We start from the raw sequence: 16,705 nt of genomic DNA on the forward strand, positions 1-16,705 counted from the left end.
TGCTTCTTGTACCGGCTTGAGATGTACACATTTGTGATGCTTTCCATTTACATCGGAACTTGGAAGTGGGTGTGACATCAGCCCCGAGTTCACTGTATTCCAATTAAGAAGTTGTAAATGCAAACGTAATCTTAGCTTGACATTGTTAGCAATACTAATCCGTAACAGCGCTCTACAAACAGTCAAGGTAAAAAATGTACTGGGTGTGCGACTGATGTAAAACCTTTTTCTATTTAAATGAAGTTCTTTAGGCTTCATAAATCACAGCTAGAGTAAACTACAGAGTGGATTTTTAATAATAGCTCACAGGTGCTGTTGATCCACTGTTGCCTCAATCATTAAGTCCAGATTTGTTTGGATTTATGAAAGTCACACAAACATATTCTGTCATTTTCCACTGACCATCATTTCTAATGCACGTGTGCTTCATGTTTCATGCTATAAATTCACCCTCAGTCACAAATACTTTAACTACTTCTGGCTTCATTTTGGTAATTATTATTATTATTTTAATTAAGATTATTATTTTTAATCATTCTCAGATTCTATTATCCAACATTTTAGGAAGCCACCTTTGGAAATCAAGACAGACATTTCTCACTGTTTTCTGACATCTTATATTAATAAATAATCAAAATAAATTGGAAAATGAAGTCAATGTGCCTGTATCATGTAAACCTCTCAGCCCAGTCTTAGATCCTGCTGTTATCTTTTAAATCACAGGTTGTTTGTATTAGTTTTACTGTAATCAAAGGATGATGGAACAACACCAGCAGCTCAGGTTACCAAAAAATAGTGTAAAAAACTTTCAGGCTCATACATATCAGGTCAGTGTGTAAACGAGGTATTGATTCATAGAGACATGTATGAAAGAAATTGAAAAACACACTTTGTCTGTATCCATATACATAATATATATACACATTTGTATCACACGTTTCACAAATTTCAAGATATTTCACAACGACAGCACCAAAGAGCTTTTTTGATTTATCCCTCAACCCTGCAAATACATTCATTTTCCAGATACTAATAATCTATTACTTACAGAATTTAATAATTTACAATAAAATAACAATTTCAAGGTACTTTTCCAATACTTTTATACTACAATAATTCCATCCAGTCTTCACATGAATCAGTCTCCCTAAATCATTTTCTTTTATGAAAGCTGTAGGTAATGCTGTAAAGCCCATAAAAGGTCTCCTCTCTGCAACTCTTATCTTCTATGTGGAATAGAAACGGTGCACAGAAACACTCCTGTACACAATCCCGCAGAAGAAAGCTTAAAGTGAAGAGTTTGGTTGTAAAATGTTAGAAAATCCTCAATAAACCACAGAGAAAACACACAACACAGAACGATTGAACCGTCTCACTCTCACATGACTCCTTCCTGGATTATGTTTTGGGTTGGTGACACGTATGTTAACATCTTTTTGCATTCAGTGTCCACTGCACTAGCTTTTCTTTCTGACACCGACTTTGAAGTGTGTTTCAAACGCACACATTGCTTTTTTCTCTGTTCTTTGTACTGTTTAGATTGTGACATTCTGATTGGTTCACTGGTTCTCACAAACTCGTGGTCTTTTATCTACTCATCACGGTGACATGGAACTACACAAACACAAATAGTAAAACTAAAATCACTTTGTCAACAATACACCATGTGTCTCGTCATCTTCCAGAGGCTTTTACGCAGTGAAGCGGCCATGTTCTCTGTAGCAGGGGTTCTCAAATTGGGGGGTCACAACTTTTAATCCCATCCATAGGGTTCATTTAAAAGATTCATCCATTAAAATCATCATGATATATGAAAAGCCTATTTTTGTTCAAACCTTTTTACTCAAGGCTTCAGAGTACAATAAATAGTACATTCATTTGTATTTAGAAATCTGGAATAGAATTGATTATAGATTCATTTCTAATTGAACAATTTATAAGGAAATATGTGAGGGTTCTTCAGAATATATTTTTTAAAATTGTACTAATGTAAAAATGTAGAACCTCTGTGTAAATGTGTAAATTTTCTTTGTAAATCTCTGCAACAAAGAACGTTTTGTGCTGTTATATTTCCCGTGCTAGCAGCTGTGTGTCGCTCCTTGTACAAGATGCCACATGTGTAATTGTTATACATGAACGTCTACAGACACAGACAGAGACTGAGAGAAACCAAACAAAGACAGTGAAAGTCAAGAAAACAACCAAAACACATGTCCTGCAAAAAAAAGCGCAATCCATTTGTGAGAAAACAAAGCATCATTCCAGAATCTTCTTCTCCATGGATTCTTTGCCATTAGTCCGCGAATAAGGTTCGAAAGCAGAGGAGCTCAGGTAGCGAGCGGAAAGTTCCTGCAGGTTGCCAGCCAGCGAGCCGGCCATGGACAGGGGGCTGGAGGAAATTCGTGTGGCAACACCACTTAGTAAAGATGGCATGGGGAAGCTGAAGAGGCTGTGTGCTGCGGACGAGCCCTGCAGGCCTGCTACTGTCCCTGAGCTGCTCACAGCTGGTAGAGGAGGGCTGCCGCCTGCAGTGCCAGTGCTGCCTCCACCACTGCTGCTGCTGCTATTGCTGCCATTGCTGGCCATAGCCATGGAGGGAGGGCGCAGGGCCGAGCCCAGGGTGCCACCACTGCAGTGTGGCAGGAGGCCGGGCAGGCCGGGAGGCGTCAAGAGCCGTCCCTGCTCCAGCAGTCTGAGGACACTGCAGGTCGCTGCTGTTTCTGAAACCACTGTACGCAGCTCAGAGTCCTTCCCCTGGTCCTTTTTCTGCTTAGTGCGTCGGTTCTGAAACCAGACCTTAACCTGCAGAGGTACACAGACAAAATACAGAGCTTTTAGAGGAAGTTAATGTGTAGTATGATTGTATGTTTTTTAACAAAGGGACTTCATTTTTCAGACTTAACTTCTGACTTTTTTCTAAAGACATTTTCGTAAAATGATTTGTTTCTAGAGCATGACTGGATAGTTTCTAGTGCGACGTGTGGCTACAGTAGAACAAGGTTAATGCATGAGACAGCTGTTATGGGGGGGACAACTACAGCTGGACTAATTACAAATGTTCTGTAATAGATTTAAAATGTGATGGAACAGCATGGAACTATTAAATGCAAGGATGACAGTCTGAACATGCAGGTTTTTACATTTAAAAAAAATAGAAATGTTAACCTTTTTTTTCCTCACAGCAAATTCAATTTGACAACAAGAAATAATTGTTTAGCCCAATTATGAAAGGTCAGTCACTGAAGCTAATGGATGGATTAAACGTTGAAAGTTGACTGTATGTCTGAATGAGGCAGCATTTATTGTTATATCTAAAGACTTAATATAAAATATTAAATATAGTCAGTTTAATTCAGGTAGCCATGAATCATAACTGAAGTTTCTCAGGGCATAAAGAGCAAACTTTGAGCTAACAACAGCTAATGATTCAATTCCTTTGGTACGGAGCTTCATTAAAAATTATTAAATATTAATAACAATAATAATAATAACGGAGGCTAAACATAATACACACACACCAAGCAACACAGAGCAGACGTGGGAGAAAGAGAAGCCGTGAATATGATGTGTTTACAACCTGTTCAATGTAATAAGCTGTTGTAATGTAACATAGTTTGGGATAAAGCAGCAGAATCAGAAATGTAACATGTTAATGCGTCAGAGGAACACACATAAATGTCTTTGTTATTAATACACATGCAGCAGTTTCCATGGACGCTGCATTTGACTCATGTCCATGTAAAAACTGGGGCCGGTCATCACAATTCTGTGTTTGTGACCTGGCACGGATTACGAGCCGCTGGGCTCCTGACTGGATAAGGATGTATATGAATATGACAATTACATCAGTAGACCGTGTGTGGAGTGTGCTACGACTCCAAAGGTTGTTGGAGCCTCTACGGCTCCAAATGTTTTAACCACTTACTTGCAGTGCACATGCATCTAAGGGAAGACATTAGCAATGGAAGCAGATCTACAAGATCACAGCATCATCAAATCAGGCCCAATTCTTATGGAGGAATAACCAAATTCATAGGAGAAATCATAGTTCAGAGACATGACTGCATATATGTCTGAACAGTGTATAAAGTAAACTTCAGTCACATCACATTTAGTCAAAATAAAAACACTGCATTACTTAGTGCTACTTGACAGTAGAAATGCAGAATATGGATTTAACTTAATCCATGGCTAGTGTATACACGTCACTCACTCCCACCTCCCTTATCTCTCTTGTTATATTATATAAGTTATTAGTTAAATAGAAAAAGTACTAATTAGAAAAATAAATCTATTCTATTTTTGATGACAGCAATTCACCGATTTAATGGAGCAGTAATGTGATTATTTGGGCCCATGGAGATCAACAAAAACCGCGCCTGTCCTTTGACAGAAGCCGCGCCCGCAACGCTGCGGCTTCTTTCATTTGTAATAGATGAGAAGCGGCAGTGATGAAACAGAGGCCTCAATGTGAAGCACTTAAAACCACCAACCTCCACAAAACTTCCTAAGAGATAATAAATATCATAAATATCCAGCAATTCTCATTATCAATGATCAAATAAAAACGAACCCAAGCTCTTTTTCCATTCATTTCAAACGCAGTATCATATAATTATAAGTATGTATATATATATGTAGATATATATATATATATATATATATATCTACATATGTATATATATATATATATATATATATACATATGTATAATGTTTGTTTGCTTAAAACACTTTTTTTACGCATTCTGACATTGTATATTTTTTGGATATTTGAAATAATTAATAATTGAATAAATTATGAATATTCTGTATATTCTAATGAAAATTGCGGCACCTCTCTTGTTTGTATAGATGTTTCAAGATAATTGTAAATTTTATCTTTTTTTTTAATAAATATGCTTTGAGACTGATACTGAAAATAAGAAATGTTGAAATCATTTCATAGATATTGATTATATATATGTGTGTGTGTGTGTGCAGCAGTGTATCTACTATTGAGATCTGCTGCTTTCACTTTATTTACACATTTAAAGATGAAAAGAAATCATCCATTTTGCTAATTTTGCTGATTAAACTGCAGCCACAAAGTGTGCCACATGCACCAACCTTGTGATTTCAATTCAGTCACACATTCATCAGGCTCAGCAGACCCATTTAGTTTTTCTGACAGTTCCAAACTGTCCTTGTTAATAAGTGAATGTCAAAACTAAAACAAATACAGGCTTTTCTGTGTGTGTGTGTGTTGCACCTGGACGTCTCCTCCTGTAATCACATCTGACTGCTTTCATATGGAAACGTACCGGTCAGCTGCTGCTGCCAATGCGCTCACATTTCAATGTCTTTTTTTCCCCTTCATCCCCTCACTTAAGTTGCTGGTTTCACCCCATCAACCATTTCACCATGTTGCTCAATCCAGTATCTGCTTTTTAAAGACTGCTCATGTTAATTTTCCCTGTTACATACAGGTCACATTTCATTTAGTTTTTTTCTACATTAAAAAAAGAAAAGAAGAAGAAGCAGAATATGTTTATTAAAACACATTCCAGATGAAACATAGGTAAAGCGTCCATGGTTTCTAATGAAAACACCTGTTGCAGATTGAAGTTATTATCTGTGACGCTCCTTTGTGAGAAAAAGGTTGAAACACGTCGACCTCCACTTAAGGTCAACCTCATTCAGTGGCACTGGAGCTCGGTTCAACGCGTTCACACTCACGACCCGAGCTGATGGCACCGTTAGCCGCTTTGCCTTCTTTTAAAAAACGATATTAAAATAGATGAAGGAAAGTTCCCTGGAGTCCAGATCCCAGCGGGACTGGGTCTGTGAACACAGTTCACCCACAGTGGACGCGGCTGCTTGACCCTCAGCCGACCCCGCATGTGGGATGTGAACGAGAAAACTGTGCTTTCTTTAGAATGAAAGCTTCTCTCTCAGTCGTATGGACACCGAATCAAAAAAATACTATATATTAATGATGAATAAAATCTAGATGAATTTCGTGATCTTAATAATAAAAACAAAATCACACAAACATATTGAAAACACTCAATATTAATCTCTCCTATAACTAGTTATTATTATTATTGCCCTATATTTTAATAAATCATAAATTCAGAATTCCTACTGATGGCATTGTTGAAGTCAACAAACAATCAAATTCCAGTAAATTGAAAACATGAGAATCCATTTTGTTTTTCACATGGTGGATTTTTCCGCTGACATGGAATTAAAAAAGAAAATAAAAATAGTTCCTACCTGTGTTTCAGATAGATTGAGCTGGCGAGCCAGTTCAGTGCGTTCTCTCCCGACCACATACTGACACCTCTGGAACTCCATCTCTAAGCGGTAAAGCTGCTCTGCAGTGAACGAGGTCCGGGTTCTTTTGGGCCGGTCCAAATCCAGGCCCTTTGGCAGGATAATCTCGCGGATTGAGCCTTTAGCATCTGTAACAATAAGAAGCATTTAAACAGATAAGTGAAATGTATATATTGTTGTTATTATTATTATTATTATTATGACATGACATGTAATATTATTATTATTATTGTTATTAATAATAACAATAATAATAATAACAACAACAACAATAATAATAATATTATCATTATCGTTATTGTTGTTATTATCATTATTCAATTAATTTGGGCTGCAACAGTTAATTTACTATAGATTACTAATTCAATTGCTTTAGCTCTGGAAATGTATAATAATAATAACAATAATTTGTTTGACACTTATGTTTTGAAGTGAATGAGAAACCTTTTATTTATTAGAATGTTGTTTATTTGTTGGATATATAAAGATTATATATGTACACAAAATGTATATATCTGGTAAATATACAGTTCCATTGAAATTAATGTATTATTACATTCATTATTATTATATTATTATTATTATTATTAATAATAATAATTCAAATGAAAAATGTCTGTTAAAAAAACAAGAAACAAAACTCAAAACTTTATGAATTGTCAAATACAAAAAGAAAAATACTGTGTTTTTCAGTAATAGTTTCACACACACACACACACACACACAAATTCTATTTCACACATGATGTTTTTTTTTACACATTTCCATTCCTGTCTTTAATTAATGTTTATAATTTATTATATTTATCAGCCAGAAAGTGTCTTTTTTTAAATCTATGTCATTTTACAGCCAAAACAACAATGTTTAACATCAAATGTTCTTTGTTAATGAGTGAACATTTAGTGAATCAAAGTTCGCCGAATTAGAATGAATAAAAACAAAATTCACTAAACAGAAATAATCATCTAAAAAGATTTCTTTTTAACTTAAACAACAATGAATTTTTTTAAATCAAAGTCAAGTGTCATATTTTTTATTCAATCAACAACACTCTTTTGTATTTACAAACAAATCATTTGAATTAGTTCTGTGAAATAAAAGTGAATCTAACCAGAGATAAATCTGTGTTTTGTCTCTAAAGAGTGAAAGAAAAATGAGGACGAGAAAGACGAAGCCTTACCTCGGACCAGTATTCTGCGGCAGTAGTCTGGGTCTGCTGCGCTGCCTCTGTTCTTCTCACAGTTGTCCAGAGTCCCAGACGGGGAGAAGGAGTCCTGCTGCTCCTTTAGGAAGCTTTTGGACAAGCTGCTCTGGGAGTCCTTGCCATCCTTGCCGTCCTTCCCCTCCTTTAGTCCATTCTTCAGCACCATGCCGTCCGTGTCTTGGCTGTACCTGACCTCCATGCTCAGGTTATCTTGTGTTTTCCTCCCTTTTGTTAAGAGAAGGATATTACGGAGACTCTGGCTGCAGACGCTGTGGACAGTGAGGGTTTTACTTTCAAAACAGCACCTTTCAGCAGGACACAGTCACCTATCTAATGTTGGCTAAAAGAGTTCTGTGGGCAGACTAAGAAGCCCTGTTATCACTGACCAAACTCCTTTTGCCCAATGATCATGGACCTGTGAGTGAAACTGGGCAGTAATTCAGTGGCCCCCTCTCCTCGTTACACAGACACCAGGCTGATCTTCAAATAATCAGAGCCATGGATGCACACTTGCTGTTTCAATTGATTACGGTAATTTTCACTGCCTCCACATTTGCGTAACCTCATGAATACGCTAATTTCTTTGGGGGGGAAATAGATCAGGTCTTGATGGAGGGGTTGCGCTCATCCCGTCCCCTCTGTTTTCCCTGCTCTCAGTCCAGGGAATCAAGACAAATGATTGGTCTTGTCTTGCAACCAAGCCTCCTCTGAACCCCCGACAATCACAGGGGTGCAACTCTTCCAGACCTGAAAAAAGTTCCCGGGCGCTTCATTCTTCTATCTGCAGAACACGGCCAGACAGATTTGTCCTCTCTTCCTCTTCCTCTTCCTCTGGCCTGAGACTTTTCACAGTGCACTTGATCGTCACAGCGTGTCAGCGAACTTTGATCCCGTTTGGATTTTTCCCTTTGGCTCATTCATCAATCAACGGAATTCTGCAAAGTGCAGATCTCGCCGCTATGCTATTGTAGGCACTGGGAGGGGGAGAGAGAGAGAGAGAGAGAGAGAGAGCCAGAGAGAGAGAGAGAGAGAGAGAGAGAGAGGGAGGGAGAGACAGAGAGAGGTGGGAAGAAAAACATAATGAACAAATCCACGTCAATCAACATTTATGGATGCAACGACGATCCACAGCCACTTTCAGCTGTGACGGGTCTGTGGCGTTTGTGGAGAAGGTCCCTTTCCTTGGCGGCTGCTCACGCCTCGTTCTTCAGTATTAAGATGATTGCACCCCAGAGGCCAGCGTCGGCGCTCATAATCTAAACCTGCACATTTGAAACGGACAAAAGCAGCTAGAGTAAAACTTGTCATTAGTGCTTTAGACTGCCAACACTCTCACTCACTCATGCAAAACCCCCTGGAATGGCCCCTACCTCTTCCCCACCACTCGCCTTCCAGCCCACTAACCACCCACCCACCAACTCTTAGCTATTTTCATTGTCAGTGCAACAATATCTCTGAACACAGCAGCAGCCAGTAATCCAATAAGACCATTGATTAGGTCACAATGATTCAATTCAAACCTGTGGCCTAGTGCAAGGAGCATTCTGTGGCCCTTCTTGTCACCTTAGCTGGCCAGAAGCCCTCTTCAACCTGCCCCCCCCTTCTTGAGTGCCATTCATGCCTTTATGGGAAACAGAGAGGAAAAGGAGTGAAAGATGGCAATTATCTAATTGGACTATTAACAAACAATTGAGCGAGTGTGGCTGCGCGGCAGTACTCCCGGGGTGGCTTTAAGGGCTGCATGTTGGACTAACTTTATTCAGCGAGTGCTTGGGGGGGCTGCTGCTCGGAGGGCTTCAGGAGCCATTGTTTAAGTGAGGTAAAAAGACGAGGCTAAAAAGGAAGCAACTAAAGGAGACCTGGGCTTCTCGAGCTGTGGTGCAGAGCCTCATCCTGGGAAACAGATTCAGAGGATTCAGCATCTTGGCCTCTCACTGACACACAAAGGCTGAAAAGAGCGATGTGTTCAGGTCCTGCATCCACAACACATTCACTTCACTGCGCTTAATTCATCCGTTCACCAACCTTTAAAAACCCAATTAAAAAGCACACTTTTATCATAATATAATAAATGAATGCATATACTGAAACTGTGTCCTTTAAATATAAACAAAACTCACAGAAAAGACTGACTTCTAGTTTCACTACCATTAAAATATAATAAATAATAATAATACTACTTGTTGGATTGGACTTTGATTTTAATTTGACACAGATAAAGATAAATCACCCATGATTCATAAACAGGTCATTGTCAAACATTGCCAGTTCATTCAAAAACAAGTTATTTTATGACTATTCATGTAAAAATGACTCATGGAAGCTTCTTAACAGATTTAACAGAATTTATTTTCACACCAAATAACTTCATTTTCCAATCTGCTGCAGTATTCAAACCAAACTGAAAATGATAAAGCATTTCATGTTATTATTGAACATTGGTGGTTTTACAAGTAACAAGTATCTAATCTGATCTGATCTGATCTGATCTGATCTAATCTAATCTACAAAATGATCCTCAGTGTTTGACTATCACTCATCCATGGAAGATGTTAAAACACAAGGTTTTTTGTAATGAGACACAAAGAAAATGCAAATCCACAGCAACTGTGTGTGTAAGTGAAATAGTTAATACTACATAATGCAATCCCTAACCCTAACCCTAACCCTTAACCATCACAACTAAGTGCCTAGCCCTAACCTTAACCTTAACCTAAACCTAAACCTAGTTCTAACCTTAGAACCTCAGAATGTGAGGCCCAGACAAAATGTCCTCACTTCCTTAGGTATACAAGGGTTAGGGTTGCTCATAAAGCACCAAAGAACACACACACACACACAGACACACAAACACAGACAGACTCACACACAGTTTCTTCCACACACGCACAGACAGACACACAGACAGACACACACAGACGCACACACACACACACACACAGCTCTGCAGTGGTCCAATCAGCAGAGGTCTGCAGTGAATCAGCAGCATTATTATCATCGTTGTCATTATAGTGATCATTTTAACACAGCAGGGCTTCTGCACATTCTTAAAAAAAAAGAGTGGACTTCACACACGCGCACACACACACACACGCACACACACACACACACACACACGCACACACCTGTAATGTGACCTGGCTCCACTTCTGTGGTATTTCAACACCGGAAATTAGAGCCGCTCCAGCGCCACATTTAATGTCTGGGTTAAAATAAGTGACATAAGTGAGTCCCAGGAAATCAAAGCTCAGACTCTGCTGTGGACACACTTATTTATTTATTACACTTTACACTTATTTACACAAAAGAGATGCTTTATTATAACATGCCAGCACCTCTCTCTCTCTCTCTCTCTCTCTGTGTGTGTGTGTGTGTGTGTAAAGTTTCGTACAGTAGAAGTTGTCACTTTGTGGTCCTGTTCTCAGCAGCCAGGGCTGCTTGGCACTTTTTTTTTTGGGCAGTTAGGATAGAGGAGAGAGGAGAGAGGAGAGGCTGCTATGGAGAGCACAGGCCTTGAAGAGCCTTGATGTCTGATCGACAGCATGGTAACCCAAGATGAATGGCCACATTCAAAGCCCTGCTTTACATTTACAAATGTGGTGATTAGATTAGATTAGATTATTAGATTAGATAGATTAGATAGCTTTATTTATCTCACAGTGGAGAGAAAACGGCGTTACAGCAGCTCAACAATAGATAAAAAACAAACAATATACAAGTAAGTAGTGCAAGTATGAAGTTATTCACATATATATATATATATATAAATATAAGTATAAATGTAAATATAAATATACATATGTAAATATACATATGTAATAAGGTGCAAGAATGTACAATGATTGTAAACATGTAGTTATGGCAGACCAAAAAATGAAATATGAAATATGATAACAACAGGGACATAGACATTGTTATAATATCTACACACTGTTGTTGTAGAGACGTACTGCAGTTGGAATAAATGACATGCGGAGGCGCTCTGTCCTGCACTTAGGGTGTATCAGTCTCTGACTGAAGGAGCTGCATAAGGACCCAACAGTCTTGTGTAGAGGGTGTGAGGTGTTGTCCATGATGGCCGAAAGTTTGGCCAGGGCCCTCCTCTCATGGATGACCTGAATGGAGTCCAAAGGACAGCCACAGACCGAGCCGGCTTTCTTTATGATTCGGTTCAGTCTGTTTTTGTCCCGCACAGAACACCCCCCCCCCCAACACACCACAGCAAACAGGGCTACTGACGCGACCACAGTGTCATAGAATGTCCTCAGTAGTTTCCTGCACACCCCAAAGGAACGCAGTCTCCGCAGGAGATATAGACGGCACTGACCCCTCTTGTAGAGTGAGTCAGTGTTGTCAGACCAGTCCAGTTTGTTGTTTAGGTGAACACCCAGGTACTTGTATGTCCTCACCCTCTCGATATCTAGTCCCTGGATGTTCATCAGTGCAGGGATTTTGGGTTTCCTGCTGAAGTCGACCATCATTTCCTTCGTCTTGCTGGCGTTCACTTGAAGGTGATTTAGCTCGCACCAGCTGACAAAGTCCATAATGGTCTGCCTATACTCCAGATCGCCCCCCCCCGACACACGCCCCACGATAGCAGTGTCGTCTGAGAACTTTTGGAGGTGGCAACTGTCTGTGGAGTACCTGAAGTCCGAGGTGTACAGGGTGAAGAGGAAGGGGGAGAGCACTGTGCCTTGGGGGGCTCCCGTACTGCAGACCACCATGTCGGACACACAGTCCTGCAGCCTAACAAATTGGGGTCTATCCGTGAGGTAATTGGTGATCCATGCAACCAGCCGGTCGCTGACACCTGCTCTCTCCATCTTCACCCTGAGTAGTGATGGTTGTATGGTATTAAAGGCACTGGAAAAGTCGAAGAAAGTAATCCTCACGCTGTTTCCAGTGCCCTCCAGGTGGGACAGCGATCTCTGCAGTAGGTAGATGATGGCATCATCCACCCCGATGCCAGGCTGGTAAGCAAACTGCAGAGGGTCCATGCTTGGGCTCACCAGAGGGCGGAGGTGATTGAGGATTATCCTCTCCAGTGCCTTCATCAGGTGTGATGTCAGGGCCACAGGTCTGAAGTGGTTGAGCTCCTTGGGGTGCGATATCTTGGGGACGGGGACCACACAAGAAGTCTTCCACAACGTGGGGACATTCTCCAGACTCAGACTCATGTTGAATAGGTAGCAGACGACCTTGCAGAGCTGGTCTGCACAGTCCCTGAGGAGTCTGGGGCTGATGCCATCAGGACCTGTGGCTTTCCTTGGGTTTATTTTCCTCAGCTGCACTCTCACCTCCTCCACTGTGACAGTGAAGGGAGGAGTGGGGGGTAGCTGAGGTGGAGGTGATGGTGAGGGGCCCAGAGGTGTTGGTGACAGGGAGGGGGGGAGGGGGGGGGGGGCAGGAAGACAAGGGGAGCTGGGTGTTTGCAGGTCAGTGCACAGGCCGGAGTGGGAGGGGGTGTGAGCGTCGTCGAATCTATTGAAGAACAGATTCAGGTTGTTGGCCCAGTCTCTGTCTTCAGGAGCAGGGTCTCTCGTCCTGACCTTGCTCTGCCCTGACATGGCTTTAAGTCCCCTCCAGACCTCCTTGGCGTTGCTCTGCTGCAGGTGGTCTTCCATCTGCTTCCTGTAGTTGGCCTTGCACTCCCTGGTCTTCCTTCTCAGGTCCCTCTGCACTCTCCCCAGTTCCCCTCGGTCTCCAGATCTGAAGGCTCTCCTCTTTTCCAGCAGCAGAGCTCTCATTTCTGAAGTCACCCAGGGCTTGTGGTTGGCGTAACAACGCACCATCTTGGTGGGCACATAGGTCTCCTCACTGAAGTTTAGGTAATCTGTGAAGCGTCCCAGGACACCGTTGAAGCCACCATTACCCTGTGGGTCACAAACCACCTCCCATATTGTGGTGTCGAAACAGTCCCTGAGCACTTCACACGTCTCCTCAGACCACAGCTTCACACTTCTTTTGGTGGGGGGAAGTTGTTTCACCATGGGAGTGTAAACAGGACGGAGGTGGACGAGGTTGTGATCTGAACGACCCAGCGGGGGGAGGGGGGAGGAGGTGTAGGCACCCGCTGTGTTTGCATACAGCAGGTCCAGGGTTTTATTGTCTCTGGTGGGGCAGTCCACGTATTGATGAAAGTTGGGGAGAGTGGCAGACAGGGAAACGTGGTTAAAATCCCCAGAGATGATGAAAAAGGCTTGGGGGTTGGCTGTCTGTAGCTGCGACATGACACCGTGTAGAAGCTCACAGGCAGCAGCGGCATTGGCCGAGGGAGGGATGTACACAGTCAAAGCAATAACATGTGAAAACTCCCTCGGCAGATAGTACGGCCGCATGCTAACTGCTAATAGCTCAATGTCCCTTGTACACCGCTGCTCCTTCACGTGAATGTGTCCAGGGTGGCACCACTTGTTGTTGACAAACATCGCCAATCCCCCGCCCTTCTTCTTACCACTCTCCCGTGTGTCTCTGTCGGCTCTCACGAGTTCAAAACAATCCAGCTGTACCAGTGAGTCCGGGATGAGATCGGTCAGCCAGGTCTCCGTGAAATGAATGAGACTGCACTCACGGTACTCCCGCTGTAGCCTCGTTAGCGCCGCCAGCTCTTCCGACTTGTTCTGAAGCGACCGCACGTTCCCCATGACAACAGATGGAAGGCATGGTTTGTGCCGTCTTCTCCTTTCACGACGCTTAACTCCGGCTCTGCATCCCCTCCGTCTCCTCCGAAGTTCTGCGGGGATGTCCAGTCTCTCCTCGGGTGTTAGCCTAGCGGTGCTATGCGCTAACAGCTGATCCCGGGTGTAAACAACAGCACCGTGTCTGAGCGTGTTCGCCGACACGGAGTTTAAAGGTCCGCCAAAACATAGTGAAAACAATAACAGAAGTCTCACCAGCGTCACGTCCAGGGTTGGACGTACACCAGATCGACTACTGAACATAAATAAACAATAAAAAAGCGCTGGAAGTGCCCATAGTTCACTTCTAGTTAGAAGAAAGTACGGAGCTGCTGCAACAGGCTGCCACTCATGCGGCGCCATCTTCACATTATGCTCCACAGTAAGAGAGCAAGCTGTTCTTGAACCCTCTAAATAAAGAGCTTTTTTCCATCTGTGGCAGAGGGATACACTCGCAGCTGAGCTCGGGTGATGGTTTTCCCTGCCAGCGTGGATTTTTTTATTTTTTTATTTATCTATTTATCCTCTCTCTTTCCTCTGCTTTTAAATATCTGGTGCCTGAACAAAAATAGATAAATAGAATAGAAATGAAGTGTTTGTATTTACTGAGGGTATTGTACAAACAGAAACAAAATTCATCACAGCTGCAGAAGTTTACACGTTACGTCTTAAACACTGAGTGCTTCTGACAACTGAGCTAATCATTAAGATTCATTTATATCTGTGGTAGTTTCTGGTGTAGGAACCTCAGGCTTCTGCACAAGCTGCTTGTCTAATGTGCTAATTATAAACAAAACTCTATATTTTTAGCGTGATATGTGACAATGCCAGCAGATTAAAGTGACACTTGAGTTTCTTTTTTTAAATACTGTTTGTAACAGACACAGAGTCATCTGTGGCCTGTTGCACAAAACTACGATACAGGATTAAGCCGGGCTATGTTGCTTATCCTGGGTGAAGTTAACATGCCGATTTATTCTTTACGGTTAGCCTGGTCGACAACAGGATATGTTAATTCTGCCGCTCAATCATCCAGTCAGCTGTTCATCTGATCAGAAATAAAGGTGATCTACAGTTGTATTAACCTGCATTAAATATTACAGTGATGAGATGTGGTTCAATGTCATTTTGAATTTGATTACAACAGTACAAGACAGTATGGAACAGTACAGGACAGTATGGAACAGTACAGGACAGTATGGAACAGTATAATACAGAACAGTATAGAACAGAACATGAAAGTATAGAACAGTACATGACAGTATAGAACAGTACTGAACAATACAGTACATGACAGTATAGAACAGTACAGAACAGTATCGCTGTCAAGCGATTAAAACAATTGAGAGATTAATTAATCTAATAAATCTCTTTTTTAATCTCACCTAAAAATTGCTGAGAAAAGCCCTTAACTTGAGGTATTTTCATTTAAATTCATTATTACGGCAGATCAAAAGATTGATATATAAAAAATGGCTTTATAAAGTCATTTATTGTTTTAACAAACTTGAACAGATGCAGCCATTTACATTCCACTGTGTTCTTTTGTCAAACTCCAAATAATTAGAAAATACAAATAAAATAAAACATCAGGTCCATATAGACCCTTATATTGTATACAAACATTCCAAGCCTAGTAGCCTGTCAACTAGTTCCACTTCTACCTGTACTAACTTGTACTAGTACTACTACTTCTACTAGTTCCAGACGAGTGTGTTTTCTGACCCCAAACTTGGGCGCGAACATTTCTGTGACGTAGCTCTGAAAGGGTTTATAAAGTAGCCTGTCGGTCACAGACTTGTTCTCCTCCAGTTTACTTTGGCGAAGAGCTTTGCTATGGCTCACTAAATTGCCAACCTCTTTGCTGCTAATGTTAGCTGTGGCTGCACTCGCGACCGGGTGCTTTGCATTGACGTGGTAGGCTTCGGTGGTAAGAAAATTCCTTCTTACACAGAAGACATATCACTTTACTTTTATAATAGTGCCATTGGGGCGTTTTTGAAATCGCATACAGAAAAAGTAAAGTTAGAGATTAAAAATTAGATTAACACGATTAAAAAACATACGCTAAATATGACTGTAATTAATTAATCGCAATTAACGCGATAATTTGACGCCCCTATATAGAACAGTACAGAACACTATAGAACAGTAATTTTGTTACAATAAGCTCTCTAAGTATTTATATTGTGTTACTTATACATTCAGTCGTCCACAGTTCAGTCACTTTTTCACTGATCTTATTAAAAGCGTTTTTACGTATCAAGTGTTTCATCTCTTTTCCATTATAAACTGTTTTTCACTAGGTGACACACGTCTTCTCCAGCTCTGCATTAGTAAATCTGTGATCGACCTCATGGTCTACTACCTGCAACGGACTAAGCCAGGATGAATTTAGTAGCATAGGTCAAGACTCAATTGTTCTACTACTATAATCTACTGTAATGTCTCGTCAAGTTTGTTAAGTTTTATTTTCATATGCACTTCCTGTTTTGTTTTGTATTCAC

General features: G+C 41.0%; 1 protein-coding gene across 1 annotated transcript; it reads right to left on the reverse strand.

The window, feature by feature from the left end:
* Window positions 1-582: 582 nt before the first annotated feature.
* Window positions 583-8,138, reverse strand: vax1 (ventral anterior homeobox 1). Its single transcript, XM_058651935.1, has 3 exons — window positions 7,498-8,138; window positions 6,258-6,445; window positions 583-2,802 (listed from the first exon to the last, which is right to left on the reverse strand). The coding sequence occupies exons 1-3, from the start codon at window positions 7,718-7,720 to the stop codon at window positions 2,257-2,259; spliced, it is 957 nt and encodes a 318-aa protein (XP_058507918.1). The 5' UTR covers window positions 7,721-8,138; the 3' UTR covers window positions 583-2,256.
* Window positions 8,139-16,705: the final 8,567 nt, after the last annotated feature.

The sequence above is a fragment of the Solea solea genome, chromosome 15, assembly GCF_958295425.1.
Source record: "Solea solea chromosome 15, fSolSol10.1, whole genome shotgun sequence".
Lineage (NCBI taxonomy): Eukaryota > Metazoa > Chordata > Actinopteri > Pleuronectiformes > Soleidae > Solea > Solea solea.

Bases quoted from the DNA above. Each gene is read 5' to 3' on its own strand.
- vax1 (XM_058651935.1), bottom strand. From the start codon at position 7,720: ATGGAGGTCAGGTACAGCCAAGACACGGACGGCATGGTGCTGAAGAAT. The intron at 6,446-7,497 runs GTAAGGCTTCGT...TTATTGTTACAG, and splicing joins CCGCAGAATACTGGTCCGAG to ATGCTAAAGGCTCAATCCGC. The intron at 2,803-6,257 runs GTAGGAACTATT...GTACCTCTGCAG, and splicing joins TCAATCTATCTGAAACACAG to GTTAAGGTCTGGTTTCAGAA.